At 32.8% G+C, this 13,019-nt stretch overlaps 1 protein-coding gene across 2 annotated transcripts in view; it reads right to left on the bottom strand.

Annotated features, from left to right (window-relative positions):
* Nucleotides 1-3,552: 3,552 nt before the first annotated feature.
* Nucleotides 3,553-13,019, bottom strand: part of LOC145242726 (uncharacterized) — a 39,104-nt gene continuing 29,637 nt past the window's right edge. Inside the window, exons 1-2 of one of the 2 annotated variants that reach the window (XM_080105869.1) lie at nucleotides 5,106-5,805; nucleotides 3,553-5,023 (exon numbers count right to left, since the gene is read on the bottom strand). In XM_080105869.1, the coding sequence (XP_079961995.1) occupies nucleotides 4,532-4,987 (456 nt within the window). In that variant the 5' untranslated portion in view covers nucleotides 4,988-5,023; nucleotides 5,106-5,805 and the 3' untranslated portion in view covers nucleotides 3,553-4,531. Of the gene's footprint in view, nucleotides 5,024-5,105; nucleotides 5,806-13,019 lie in introns of those variants that run through there. The other variant, XM_080105870.1, reaches the window with a different exon arrangement.

Raw genomic sequence — 13,019 nt, 5'->3', positions numbered from 1 at the left:
TCCTGCAATTGCAAAGCACAGATCAGCAGGTGAACCACAAAACTTTATTGATCAAATTTTTTACATTTGTTGATCATCAAATTTTTTTTTTTTTTACACTCGTTGATCAATTTATTTTTTACATTTGTCGACCATCAAATTTTTTTTTTTTTACATCTGTCGATCATCCAATTTTTTTTACATTTGTTGATCATCAAATTTTTTTTTTTTTACATCTGTCGATCATCCAATTTTTTTTACATTTGTCGACCATCAATTTTTTTTTTTTTACATCTGTCGATCATCCAATTTTTTTTACATTTGTTGATCATCCAATTTTTTTTTTACATTTGTCGATCAATTTATTTTTTACATTTGTTAATCAAATTTATTTTTACATTTGTTGATCAATTTATTTTTTACATTTGTTGATCATCAAATTTTTTTTTTTACATTTGTTGATTTTCAAAGTTTTTTTTTTTTTTTTTTTTTTTTTTACACATTTCTGAGCAGGACTTTGTTCTACATCATTATTTTTGGTGAAATGTAGTTGCTTCTGCAGTTTAAGTTTTAAGACAATTTTTTGTTTTCTTTTTTGAAGATTTCCCTCAGGACAAGGGAAGGCAATCACAAAAGTGATTGAAGTTTTTGCAAAACTTTTTGGTAAATCAAACAAATCATTTGTCTTTTTGTGGGGGGCGGGGCGGGGGTCTTTAAATTTACCATTTTTGTATTTCGGTAATCAAGACGCACTAATATACATTTTTTTTTTCTTGTAAATGAAAATTAAAACATCACAATAGTACCACAATAAAAAAATATTGGTTAAATTTATAGAATCACTCCCATCTCCAATTTTGGGGATTTTTTTTTATTTGGTGATTTATGGGTTTTTTTAGTGCACTGAGAACTATTTTATTTACATGCAGGCTGCCTGGCATTGCTCAGTCATAAAATATGCTTAAATATGATATTTTAATTTATGCAGATTTCATATTTATTATTAGAGAACCAATTATCCATTGATTATTATAATGTATCCAATATATAGTAGTGATTTCTAAAGTTTTTAAAAAATATAATTTGGGTGCCATCAGCTAGAATCAAAACTCATTTAGCTCTCGAGCGGTATTCATTATCATATGACCTAAGAACAAATGCATATGAAAACTTTACAAATGAATCCAGTTAAACGTATAAATGTATATTTGCATATGCGTAGAAGAAATTCATTAGTGTGGCTTACATTTGCCAAGTTCCAATTTTTAATTTTGACTCCTTGAGTTTTTTTGCAGCTATAAGCAAATCATATTTGTTCCATAGGTCTGAATACCCCATATATCAAATCTGTAGACCCCAAATTGACAGAATAGTTTGGTAGAAACCATTCCACAGATAGAGATAGATATTTACGCTAAATGCAGTTATAAATGCTATGCAATGCACAAACAGAAATAGATGTAATAATAAAAATAGAAAAAAAAACGAACAACCTATACTCCTATGAATTTTTTTTTTTTTGAGTATTGATACTCATTAAAAACCTTTTTTCTATTTATTTAAAAAAAGTACAACTTTGTTATATATGGATCGTGGAAATGCATTCATCAGCAAGATCTAGCTAATTTGCATATTCTTTTAAATATTCATTTTAAATAGTTTTTTTGGTTTTCTTATGGGATGATCATGTTTAGTTAACTATTAAGTTAAATTATATTCATGCAGATATTCTACATGATTTATACTTGTGTAATATTTGCATAAAAAGGTTTTAGTAAACACAAAACTCATTATATATATATATATATATATATATATATATATATATATATATATATATATATATATATTTTAATTTTTTTTTCATTTTTCTTTTTGGCATCGAAAGGTTCCAGGTCTCCTGATGAAGTCTCTTTGACTGAAACAGATGGCTATTTGTAGCGACCATATGCAAGTGTTTACCCCAAATAATAATAAAATATATATATATATATATATATATATATATCTACATGTTTGTTTTAAAAAATTTGCCCTACCAAACTCCTCTGTCAGTTTTTGGTCTACATATCATATATATATAATATATAGGGTATTCGAACCCATGCAAAACTTTATATTTAGGTTCTCACCAGAGAAAATCAGTGCACCAGTGTGAAAATTTAAAAAATGAAATTTGCCAGGTGAAGGTCGAATGACAGCATTACAAATATGCATGCATAACGTAATAGCTATTGGTTCATGTTTTAATTTTTAGCCTTGCAGCAAACATGTCTTTATAGCTCAGGCATTAATGACAAAGGAAAAAATAAATCATAAGCTAAACGTTTCGGTTTCAATTCTTGATGGTGGCGCACAAGTCATTTTTTAAAAAACTTTTAAAATCATTGCTATATATTGGATCCAATATAATATAATAATAAATACAAAATCCGAATTAATAAAAATATTAAATTTAAGCGTATTTTACGACCGGGCAATGCTGGGCGACCTGCTAGTGAATTAATAAAAGTTCATTTTTAAAGAAATATGCAAATTAATTATCCTTTTGGAAGTCGCTAGTATATTTACGACTACATATATAAGGAAGAATTTTGGCGAAAAAACTGACCCACTAATTTATTGCCCCATTAGCCTCCCCCCTCTTTTCGTCAAAATTTTTGAGTCCTTAAATAAGCAAGCACCAGCTCACAGATACTAAACTTCTTTTCGATCAACAGTACAGATTCAGGAAAGCCTGTTCTACTGCAGATATCTAAGTGTAATCTCTGAAAATATCCTGTACCTCTACGAAGCCACCATTCACCCATGTATGGAGTATTGTCCCATCGATGAAATGTTGCATCCCTGTTTTACAAGTATTTTAATGGTGAATGCTCTGACGAACTACAAGCCCTTGTACTCCCTTGACGTAAATACCCCCGACAAATCTGACAAGCAGCTAAATCCCACCCCTTCACAGTAAAGATCCCTAGAAGTACTTCTATTCTAATAGGTTCTTCTCCAGAACTGCTAGACTTTAGAACTCCCTGCCAGGTTCCTGCTTTCCCAACTGTACTGACATGCAGAAGTTCAAGTGTAATGTGAACAGACATGTGCTCAGCTCTCTACATAGTACTCCTGCAACTTATGTCCCTGATAGTAGCCCCCTACATCAAAGTGGCACTGTTCCTTGTTTGGGGTTAAATTACAATATATATATATATATATATATATATATAAAATAAATTGGATTTACATTTTTGGATTTTACCGTCATTGGATAATTTACCTTTCACCAGACTATCCATTCATGTGAAATCACCTTTTTCTTCACCCTATTCCGTCTGCTTCACTTTTTGTTATCAAGTAAGATCTTTGACTTACTTGCAGTTTCATCAAATACTTTTGCAAAATCCGAGACCGCATTTTGCTAATTCCTACCCTCTGATGGGAAAGAAAGTATTTCTTCAAAACTCTGCGAATTAAAGACTATCCACTTATTTAGTGTTTCTTTTTCAAATTAAATATGTTTTTAACTCTTTTTCAAAGTGTTTTTTAACATGTTTTATTAACTATTTGCTTTTTTATATATATATATATATATGTGACATAATCCTTAAATTGGATTATGTGTTTTAAGAAAATTTCAAAATATAATTTTAGGCTGATGACTGATCTTCATGAAAATCAAATCATATTTTATTACTGGACAAATATTTAACATAATTAAATCTTTCTTAACTAAGAGAAAAATTCAGGTTGTCTTAAGTGATCGTATATTAAAACAACATGACATAAACACAAGTGTGCCTCAGAGGTTACATCGACTGAAGCATTGTGAAAGATGACACTCAAGATGAGAGCAGTAGTCTGAAGAATCCAAATAATATGAATTTCTGTATTGTTAAATCATGAGGGGGGAAAAAAGAGTTTATCGTTTGTTTTCAGGTTTTTTTTCTTTTTTGTAATTGTTATTTGTTTTGAATTTGCTTTTTATTTAATGATTGTTTGTTACCTAAATTCATAATTACAACATTTGATTGTATTCTGCTTAAAATGTAAAAAAAAAAAACGCATCATAACTAACATTTTCTATACAACAAATAGGTTGATATTGTAAATTAAAAAAATAATAATTTTTATTCCTTAACTTTGCATGTTTTTATATCAATAAATTCTTTTCAAACGGTTCGATGAAAATAAATTTTACTCTTTAAGATTCATAAAACAACACCTAATTTTGAATCCCTTTTTTAAAATTAACATTGAATAAAGTTCAGTTTCAGTATTAATCGGATTATGTTACTTTCGTTTGTTTCGCTTACATGCAACTTTTAAAATTTTAGGAAACTTTTTTTTAATCATAATTATAATTCATTATCGACATCTTAACTTTTCGGTATGTCTCGATTGCACCAAAATGTATGGCGTCATTTTCGATCGAACAGGCCTGCTTAACGAAGGTCGTGATATAAGTCAAGAAAACAAAAAAGATTGAAATATCCACAATGAGCGTGTATCATCCCTGTTATGGAAGAAAAAAAAAACAGTCAAAGATTGTTTAGGGGTTTCATTTTTTGCTATTTTCATTATTCTGTTTAACCACAGATGAATCTTTAGGCGACGTCGACAAGTCTTCATCCTTATTATTGTCATTGTCGGACACTAGGAGATGTCCCTCTTTCGATTTTTTCTTTTTAACAATTAGATTTTTTTCATTTGGCGATGATGAGCTCTTGTGTTTTTTAGAAACTTCTTTAGCTTTTTTAACCAACGGCTTTTTTAGGGGATCTGTTTTATTTTCCTCTTTCCCACGTTCTGTTTTTTCGGAGTCTGTTGTTTGATCGGTGAAATCCCATTCACCTTTTTTGAATTTGCTAAAAAGTTGTTGACATTCACTCACAGTTACGGCATCCGTGTACACGGAACATATGTTCTTCTTGGCCTGCAAGGCACTGCTGCCTTTATTAAACTCGTACAAGATGCATTGGTGGATGTGGTACTCGTCGAAATCAGTATCTGCCATGGCGTTTTTAACCGGTTTGTTTACGCCTGGTTTTGACTATAAAAAGAAAGAAGTTTTTTAAAAAGTTGTGAATGAATAAGCTGTAACTTAAAAATAAAAGAGAAAAACTATCGCTTACTTTAAGAATGAAGACGAAAATGAAGGTTTATCAACTCATATATTAAGAAAAAACACAAGGTTTTCTTAAAATGAGTCGCAAAAAATACGAAACTAAAACTTTAAAAGATGAAATCACTTTAACGGTGTTTGTTAATGTCGATAATCAATGATTATTTATCATTTGAATATTGGTGAAGCAGAAGAATAGACGACTCGAAGTCCACGGCAAACGATCTCAGATGAAAAATTATTCTATTTTTCGGCTCTTGATGAGGAGTGTGGACCCATCATGCGCAAACGTTTGCTTTCCACGATCCGCTCCCTTAGACATGCGCAGAAGGTTTTCAAAATAAAAATAAATTCAAAATGAACAAATAAAATAAAAACAAGCACAAAATAAAAGTATAAATGAAATTTACTCAAAGAAGAAAAAAAGTCAAATCAGAAAACACGCTCGATTAAAAAAAACGAAAGAAATGTAGTTGTGAAATAAAATAAAATAGCGCAGAAAAAAAGTTAAAGAAATTTAGTTTAAATATAAGTCCGATATAAGTTAGCTGTTGATTCCAATTTGTATCACTTGACGTAATTCAATGGCTGAATAGACCACTGAAACCATTCTGCGGCTGCGTGCCGTATCATGCCTGCTAAGGGAACGGACCGTGAAAAGCAAACGTTTGCGCATGGGTCCGCACTTCTCATCAAGTACCTATTTTTCTAAAATAAATACAGGAATCAATAAATATTTCGGTTAAATTCAAGCAAAGTCCCCTTCTGTAGCGCCGGTGTCAGAAATTTCGTGAAAATAGTGAATAATTCCACCCCATCTTTCCAAGCTTATAACTCCTCGAAAAATGCAATTCAATCCCTAATTTTTTTTTCAATTAAAGGAGCAAGGACCAAGGTTTCATTAAAAAAAAAAAAAAAAAAAAAACGTGTTTTTTTTTAAAAAAAGTTTTAAACTTCGGACTTTACAGGTAAATTTCTAAAAAACAGTACATTTTTTTTGTTTTAAATTTGAATATATTATTGTATTGACCTTTTCTCTTCAATTTGTGAGTAAATAATTATTTACTTTTCGGTGTCTAAATTAATTATTATTAGACATTTTAAAATGGGAGGCGTGAATTATTCGACCCCCTGTCTTTCCAAGCTTATAACTCCTCGAAAAATGTAATTCAAGCCCTAATTTTTTTTTTCAATTAAAGGAGGAAGGACCAAGGTTCCATTAAAAAAAAAAAAAGAAAAAACAAATAACGTGGTTTAAAAAAAAGGTTTTAAACTTCAAACTTTACAGGTAAAATTCTAAAAAAACACTATGTGTGTTTTTTTTTTTTAATTTGAATATATTGTTTATTGACCTTTTCTCTTCAATTTGTGAGTAAATTAATTATTTACTTTTCGGTGACTAAATTAATTATTTACTTTTTAATAGACACTTAAAAATGGGGGGGGGGCGTGAATTTAAAAAAAAAAACGTTTGTCTAAAATATTATATTCGATTTATTGGAAAGAACATAAAATTTCACATTGACCCTGAAAATAGCGTAAAAATAGAATCAATAGAAAAATTTTGATAGATTTTTAAAGTTTAAAAATTGAAAAATATTGAGTTCGGAAAATTCATTACTGTTTTAAAAAAATATATTTCTATTACTTTTAAAACAACTGTAATAGTTTATTTTGGAAGTATAATCCATAAAGAAAATAAATAACCCACTTTTAACAAAGAAATTACGAGATTTTTAGATTGTATTCGCAGTTTTGTGTTAGGGGTGTCAAAAATTCCTACAAAAATTCTGATACTGCGGGCCTGTTAGATTAAAATCAAACGTACAGAATATTCCCAAAAAGTTTTATTCACTATTAAATTTATTGAAATTACTTTAAGGCCCGTCTCACATTCGTATAGAAAAATATTGGGGGGGGGCACTTCTGCATGTCAGTGACATGAGGCGAATGTGTGTAGTTTAGTTTCAAGAACCGCCGACAGATGTCACGTGTCAGCCAAAGAACAGGGGTCGATAACTCTTCTTTTTCTAAAAGTGCGTGCAAACTAATTTATAGTTTGCTTCATTATGCTGCACTTCCATTCCTTGTTCTCTTTCGGTGGAGGAGAAATCCCTCACGACTGAGACAATTTTTTTTTTATTTTTATACCTTCCCTCCACGTTAAAAAAACGACCCTGGTGTCTAACTCTGTCCCGTGAGGAGGCATAGTAAATAGGTACATTCTTATACAATTTTTTTTGTACAAAAAAAAAAAAAAAATTCTTAAACCTCTATAAATGTTTCATGTTTTTTAAATTATATTTTGCTACATTTTACAACCTTGCCGTAAAAAAAAAAAAATAATGGTAAAAACAATCTATAAATGTTTCGTGTTTGTATCATAATTAGGTAAATATAGGGATACGCTACAACAGAACAACGATCACTCTAATTTGGTATTTTAAGGGTAAGCGAGGTCGCTGACAACGAATCTGATTATCAACCCCTTCCCAAATTTACTGTTTGCATTGTATTAACCCCTGAACCCACGAACTAATTTCTGACATTTTACAGCTTCCATTTACGCTACGCGTGAGCATGCGGTAAAATAAACGACGGCAGTTGAGTGTGCCTTCACGTAGCAAACTGCCTTTTCACATGGCATACAAATCTTTTGTAGAACATTTAAAATTATAACGGAAGCTGTAAAATGGCGGAATGTAGTTCGTGGGTTCAGGGGTTAATACCATGAAAACGGTAAATTTGCGACAGGTTTGATTATCAGATTCGTTGTCAGCGACCTCGATTACCTCTCAAAAAACAAATTAGAGTGGTCGGTGTTCTGTTGTAGCATATTCCTATATTTACCCATATTTATTATTTTATTTTCAGTTATAAGTCACTCAATAAAAAAATATATATTTTTATTTATTTATTTATTTTTTTTTTACATTTTCATCCCAAACAAGGTACATTGCAATTTGATGTCACGGGCTACTATCTGGGACATAAGTTACAGGGGTACTATGTAGGGAGTTGGGCAGAAAGATTTCGGTTCACGTTGCACTTGAACTTCTGCATGTCAGTACAATTGGGGAAGCAGGAACCCAGAAGTGAATTCCAAAGTCTAGCTGTTCTGGGGAAGAAACTACTCGCTAATCAAAAATCTTGATTCCAGTAAAGCAACAGGCTCTGGCGATATTCCAATTATAATACTAAAAAAACTTCAACCAGAACTAGCGCCCATACTTACAAAACTGTTTAAACGTTGTCTTTAGTAGAATTGCTTCCCATCACCCTGGAAAATCTCATCAGTATGCCCTGTACATATTTAAAAATTCTGGTGATCGCTCATCCCTCTCTCAGTACAGGCCAATAAGTCTTCTGTGCGTCATGAGTAAGTTGCTGGAATCTGTGTTAAACACAGAAGTAATCAACCATCTCAGCAAAAATAACCTCCTTAGTGACACACAATATGGTTTCTGTTCTGCTAGATATACAACAGACGTGGAGGCAACCTTTCTAGGGCAATTGCTCTTGACATATCTAAGGCCTTTGATAGGGTATGGCATAAAGGTTTACTTCACAACATCTCTAGCTATGGTATAGCTGGAAATGTTTTCTCAATTATTAAATCATTTCTCTCTGATAGGTTCATAAGAGTAGTAATCAATGGGCAAAAATCAGAAGCTCACAGTATTAATGCTGGAGTCCCTAAAAGGTCTATCTTGGGCCCAACTCTTTTCCTGATCTACATTAATGATCTTCCAAATCACATCCTTACATCATTTGTAGACATTTATGCTGATGACACTACTATCTATGGTAGCACATCTAAGTCAGTAAATGACCAAGTTCTCTCCCCTCTGATCTTGAGCACGTAGTACAATGGGGAAAGGAGTGGCTGGTTACTTTTAATGCATCTAAAACCAAGCTTCTCTCTTTACATCATCAACGTTCTGATCCCCATCTGGCATCAGTTGAAATGAATGGCTCTCGTCTTGAGGAGACCTCAAGTTTTAACAAGCTTCTGGGCTTGACCTTTACTCCTGATCTTAAATGGAACAGGTACATCAAATCTGTTGCCAAAGCCGCTGGAAAAATGGTGGGATCCTTCTATCGATCCAGTAGATATCTAACTGTTGATGCAATTCTCTATCTATATAAGAGCCAGGTACGTCCAAGGATGGAATACTGTTACCACATCTGGTCAGGAGCTGCTAGAAAGGACCTGTTCTTCCTTGATAGAGTTCAAAATAGACTTTGTAGTCTCGTAGGAGATATCCTTTTCTCTTCCCTGCAACCTCTATCTCACAGAAGAGATGTTGCAAGTTTGTCTCTGTTGTATCATTATTTTCATGGAAAGTGTTCGACTGAGCTTCAGTCTATGGTCCCCCCTCGCTAAACTTTCACAAGAAACACTCGTCTAGCTGAAAACATTATCAATAATTCCCCCCACTCTTTATCTGTGCCTAAACCTAATCGTAGATTCCATGAACAAAGCTTCTTTCTTAGAACTGCACGCCTGTGGAATTGTCTTCCATTTCCCTGCTTTCCAGATGACTACAATATGGTTGTCTTCAAGTTTAATGTAAACAAGTTCTTGATGAGCCGTTTCACTTGTTAACAAATTTACTGAATTTCCATTACTAACAATTACTATATTGTCCAATTTCTACTGTACACTCTTTAACCCTTATCCTCGAGTGGCCTCTTGGCCTTGATAAGTGGTGATGCCTATGTAAAAAAAAATGTATGGTGCTTATGCAGAATACTGATTGCACTGAAATAATAACATTATTATTTATTATTTAGAAACTTATTCTCAACGTGGGAGGACGGGCTTTTTTTTGTTAACTATTCTGAACTTTTACTTAACAATTTAATAAACAAAAGATATCGTAAAAAGTGAATTTAACTTAAAATTCATGTCTAAAAAAGCATGCTCCGTAATCTGCATAACGACTAAATTTATATATAAAGTATAATGTTAAAATCTAGTTTTCTTTTCATATCGAAATTAGTAAAATTCTAAAAATGACAAAAAAAAAAAAAAAAAAGTTTTAGATCTATTTGAGCATTTTTTCAGACTAAAACAAAAAAAAAAAACATCGTTATTATTGATGCATAATTTTCTTCTTTTAAATACTTTGAAACATTGCGAAAGTTAAGTGAAAACAAGGTAAATAAATGGGTCGGTATTGACTGCAATAAAAGAAACATAAAACTGCATTTTCCGACGGATTATATTTTTTTTTCTTGTAATTGTAATGTTACTTGTCGAATTTATTTTTATTAATTTCGACAGACAATTAGACAATAGTGATTTTTTTTTTTACTTAAAATGTATTTTTGGGTACTAGTGCACTTATTGATCCATGCTGAAATAATAACGTTATTATTTAAAAATCCATTCTTAACATGGAGAGGGGTGGGTGTTTTGTACCTATTCTATACTTTAACCTTACAATCGAATACAAAAACATATCATACAATTTTAATTAAACTTGGAAATACGATTTAAAAAATAGCGCGGATCAGTACGTGCACTAACACCCATTTTTGTATCCAATTATAATGCACAAGGACCACATCCACAAACCCCCAGAAAACAAATTAACATTTGAAAAATAAACATTTTTAAGAAATTGCAAAAATCAGACAACAAAATAATAAGTCGATTAATTCGCTGTATCATGACTGAAAAAAAGAGACAAAATAGTTGTGTCGTAATTTTTTTGTACCAATAATAGTGCATCTCCCCTATTTATACATTTATTATTTTTATTCTGGTTCTTATATTTGATTTTCTGTATTTCATATCCTTTATGATTCTTAGTTTCATATATTTTGGGTTTGTACGAAACTCCCTTTAATTTGAAGAAAAGGGAAATGCTAGCTCCTTGATGACGTCATGAGCCCAGCGCAAATTTCGGCCTCGTTTTGGTTCCGGCGACATGGAGAGTGGACGCAGGTTGATTGCCCGGCGCAGACAAGGAATTTTGACAAGCCTCTTTCAAAGAAGAAAACCCGGCAAGAATACCCCGGACACACTACGAGGCGTACTTCTGAAGATTATAATACGTGGCTATGCTTTGCACATATTTGGAAGGAGTGTAATTTTTAAAAAGGCTTTTTATAATACGTGGGTACGGTTTGCACATATTTGGAAGGAGTGTAATTTTTTTAAAAAGACTTTTTTATTTTATGTGCCTATGGTTTGCACGTAAATAGGAAACATGAGTTGGAACAATTACATTGAAAACATTGCCAGGGCTGCTGCGAAGAAGGTAGGCTCTCTCTACCATGCTAGAAAACTACTGACACCTGAAAGTATCCTGTACCTCTATAAAGCCACCATTCGCCCATGTATGGAGTATTGCTGCCACATTTGGGTTGGTGCCTCTTCTGCTAGTCTCTCGCTCCTAGACAAGGTTCAAAAGAGAGTCGCAAATCTGATAGGCCCTGAACTGGCATCTAAGCTTCAGCCTCTGTCCCATCGACGAAATGTTGCATCCCTCTGCCTGTTCTACAAGTATTTTAATGGTGAATGCTCTGAGGAACTGCAGACACTTGTGCCCCCACGACGTAGACACCCTCGACAAACCCGACAGGCAGCTAAATCCCACCCCCATGCAGTAGAGATCCCTAGATGTAAAAGATCTTTTTACTCCAGTAGTTTCTTACCCAGAACCGCTAGACTCCGGAACTCCATTCCAGGTCCCTGCTTCCCCAACTGTACTGACATGACGAAGTTCAAGTGTAACGTGAACCGACATCTTGCTGCCCAAATCCCAACATAGTGCCCCAGTAGTTGCTGCCCCTGATAGTAGCCCCCTACACCAAAGTGGCAATGTGCCTTGTTTGGGGTGAAAATGTAATAAAAAAAAAATAAATAAATAAAAAAAAACTATTTTCCGTCTTTTAAGAGCCTTTGTTTATGCTATGTGCGAGCGCGCGGTAGCATAAACACAGTTAAATGTGCCTTCGTGCGCACACTCGCTTACCAAACTGCCTTCTCATATAGTGTAGTAATCTGTGGTGAACAATTTAAAATTTGATGCAAAACAAGTAGCTTTCCAGATATGTCGGAATTTATCTTGCTTCCTGATAAATTCAATGCTAAAGTAACTAACCTGGAAAAAAAAAACAGCATGAAACAAAAGAGAGGGAGGGGGTAAAGAATAAAATATAAAGGTCTTGCTTTGAAACAAAGAAGATATTTTATTTACAATAATACGTTGCAAATTTTTCCCTTTGCGGGCATTAAACTTATGAAACACCAAAGTAACATATTATGAAAAAAATAACACTGGTTCTTATAAAGATGTTGTGTGTATCCATTAACGAATACAATAATAATGTTCAAAATAGTATCTCCTAATCACACTCGCATATGAAATTAATTTTAGGAGCGTACTAACAAATTGAAAGCCAGTCAGGCACGTGCCTTTTTCTTTTTTTTTTTGCTTAAAGTCCTTTTAGAATTTTCTCTCCCTCCATGCTTGCATGCAAACCGTAGACACACAGATGAATTTCAGAAGCAAGATCTTGTCGCTTGTCCGGAGAGGAGATTCCAAAATTCCTTGTCACGTAAAAAGGTATTTTCTTTAAAATAATTTCACTCCTTCTAAAATACGTGCAAAACCGTAGTCACGTAAATAGTTTCCAGAAGTACGTTTCGTCACGTTTCCGGGTATTAATTTCTTACCGGGTTTTTTTCTTTGAAGGAGGCTCATCAAAATTCCATTTTCAGCACCGGGCAATGAACAACACATTCAATCTCCACATCAGCAGAATTTCAAAAGAGAAAGAATCTTGCGCTGGGCTCGTGATGTCATCACAGAGCTAGCATTTCCCTTTTTTCCAAATTAAAGGGAGTTTCGTACAAATCCAAAATATACGAAACTAAAAATCATAAAGGATACGAAATACAGAAAAT

Source organism: Euprymna scolopes, chromosome 21 (assembly GCF_053919585.1).
Source record: "Euprymna scolopes isolate OS-2025 chromosome 21, ASM5391958v1, whole genome shotgun sequence".
In the NCBI taxonomy this organism is placed as follows: domain Eukaryota; kingdom Metazoa; phylum Mollusca; class Cephalopoda; order Sepiida; family Sepiolidae; genus Euprymna; species Euprymna scolopes.
The sequence above is the reverse complement of the archived record's forward strand: the minus strand, read 5'-3'. Positions and strand labels throughout refer to the sequence as shown.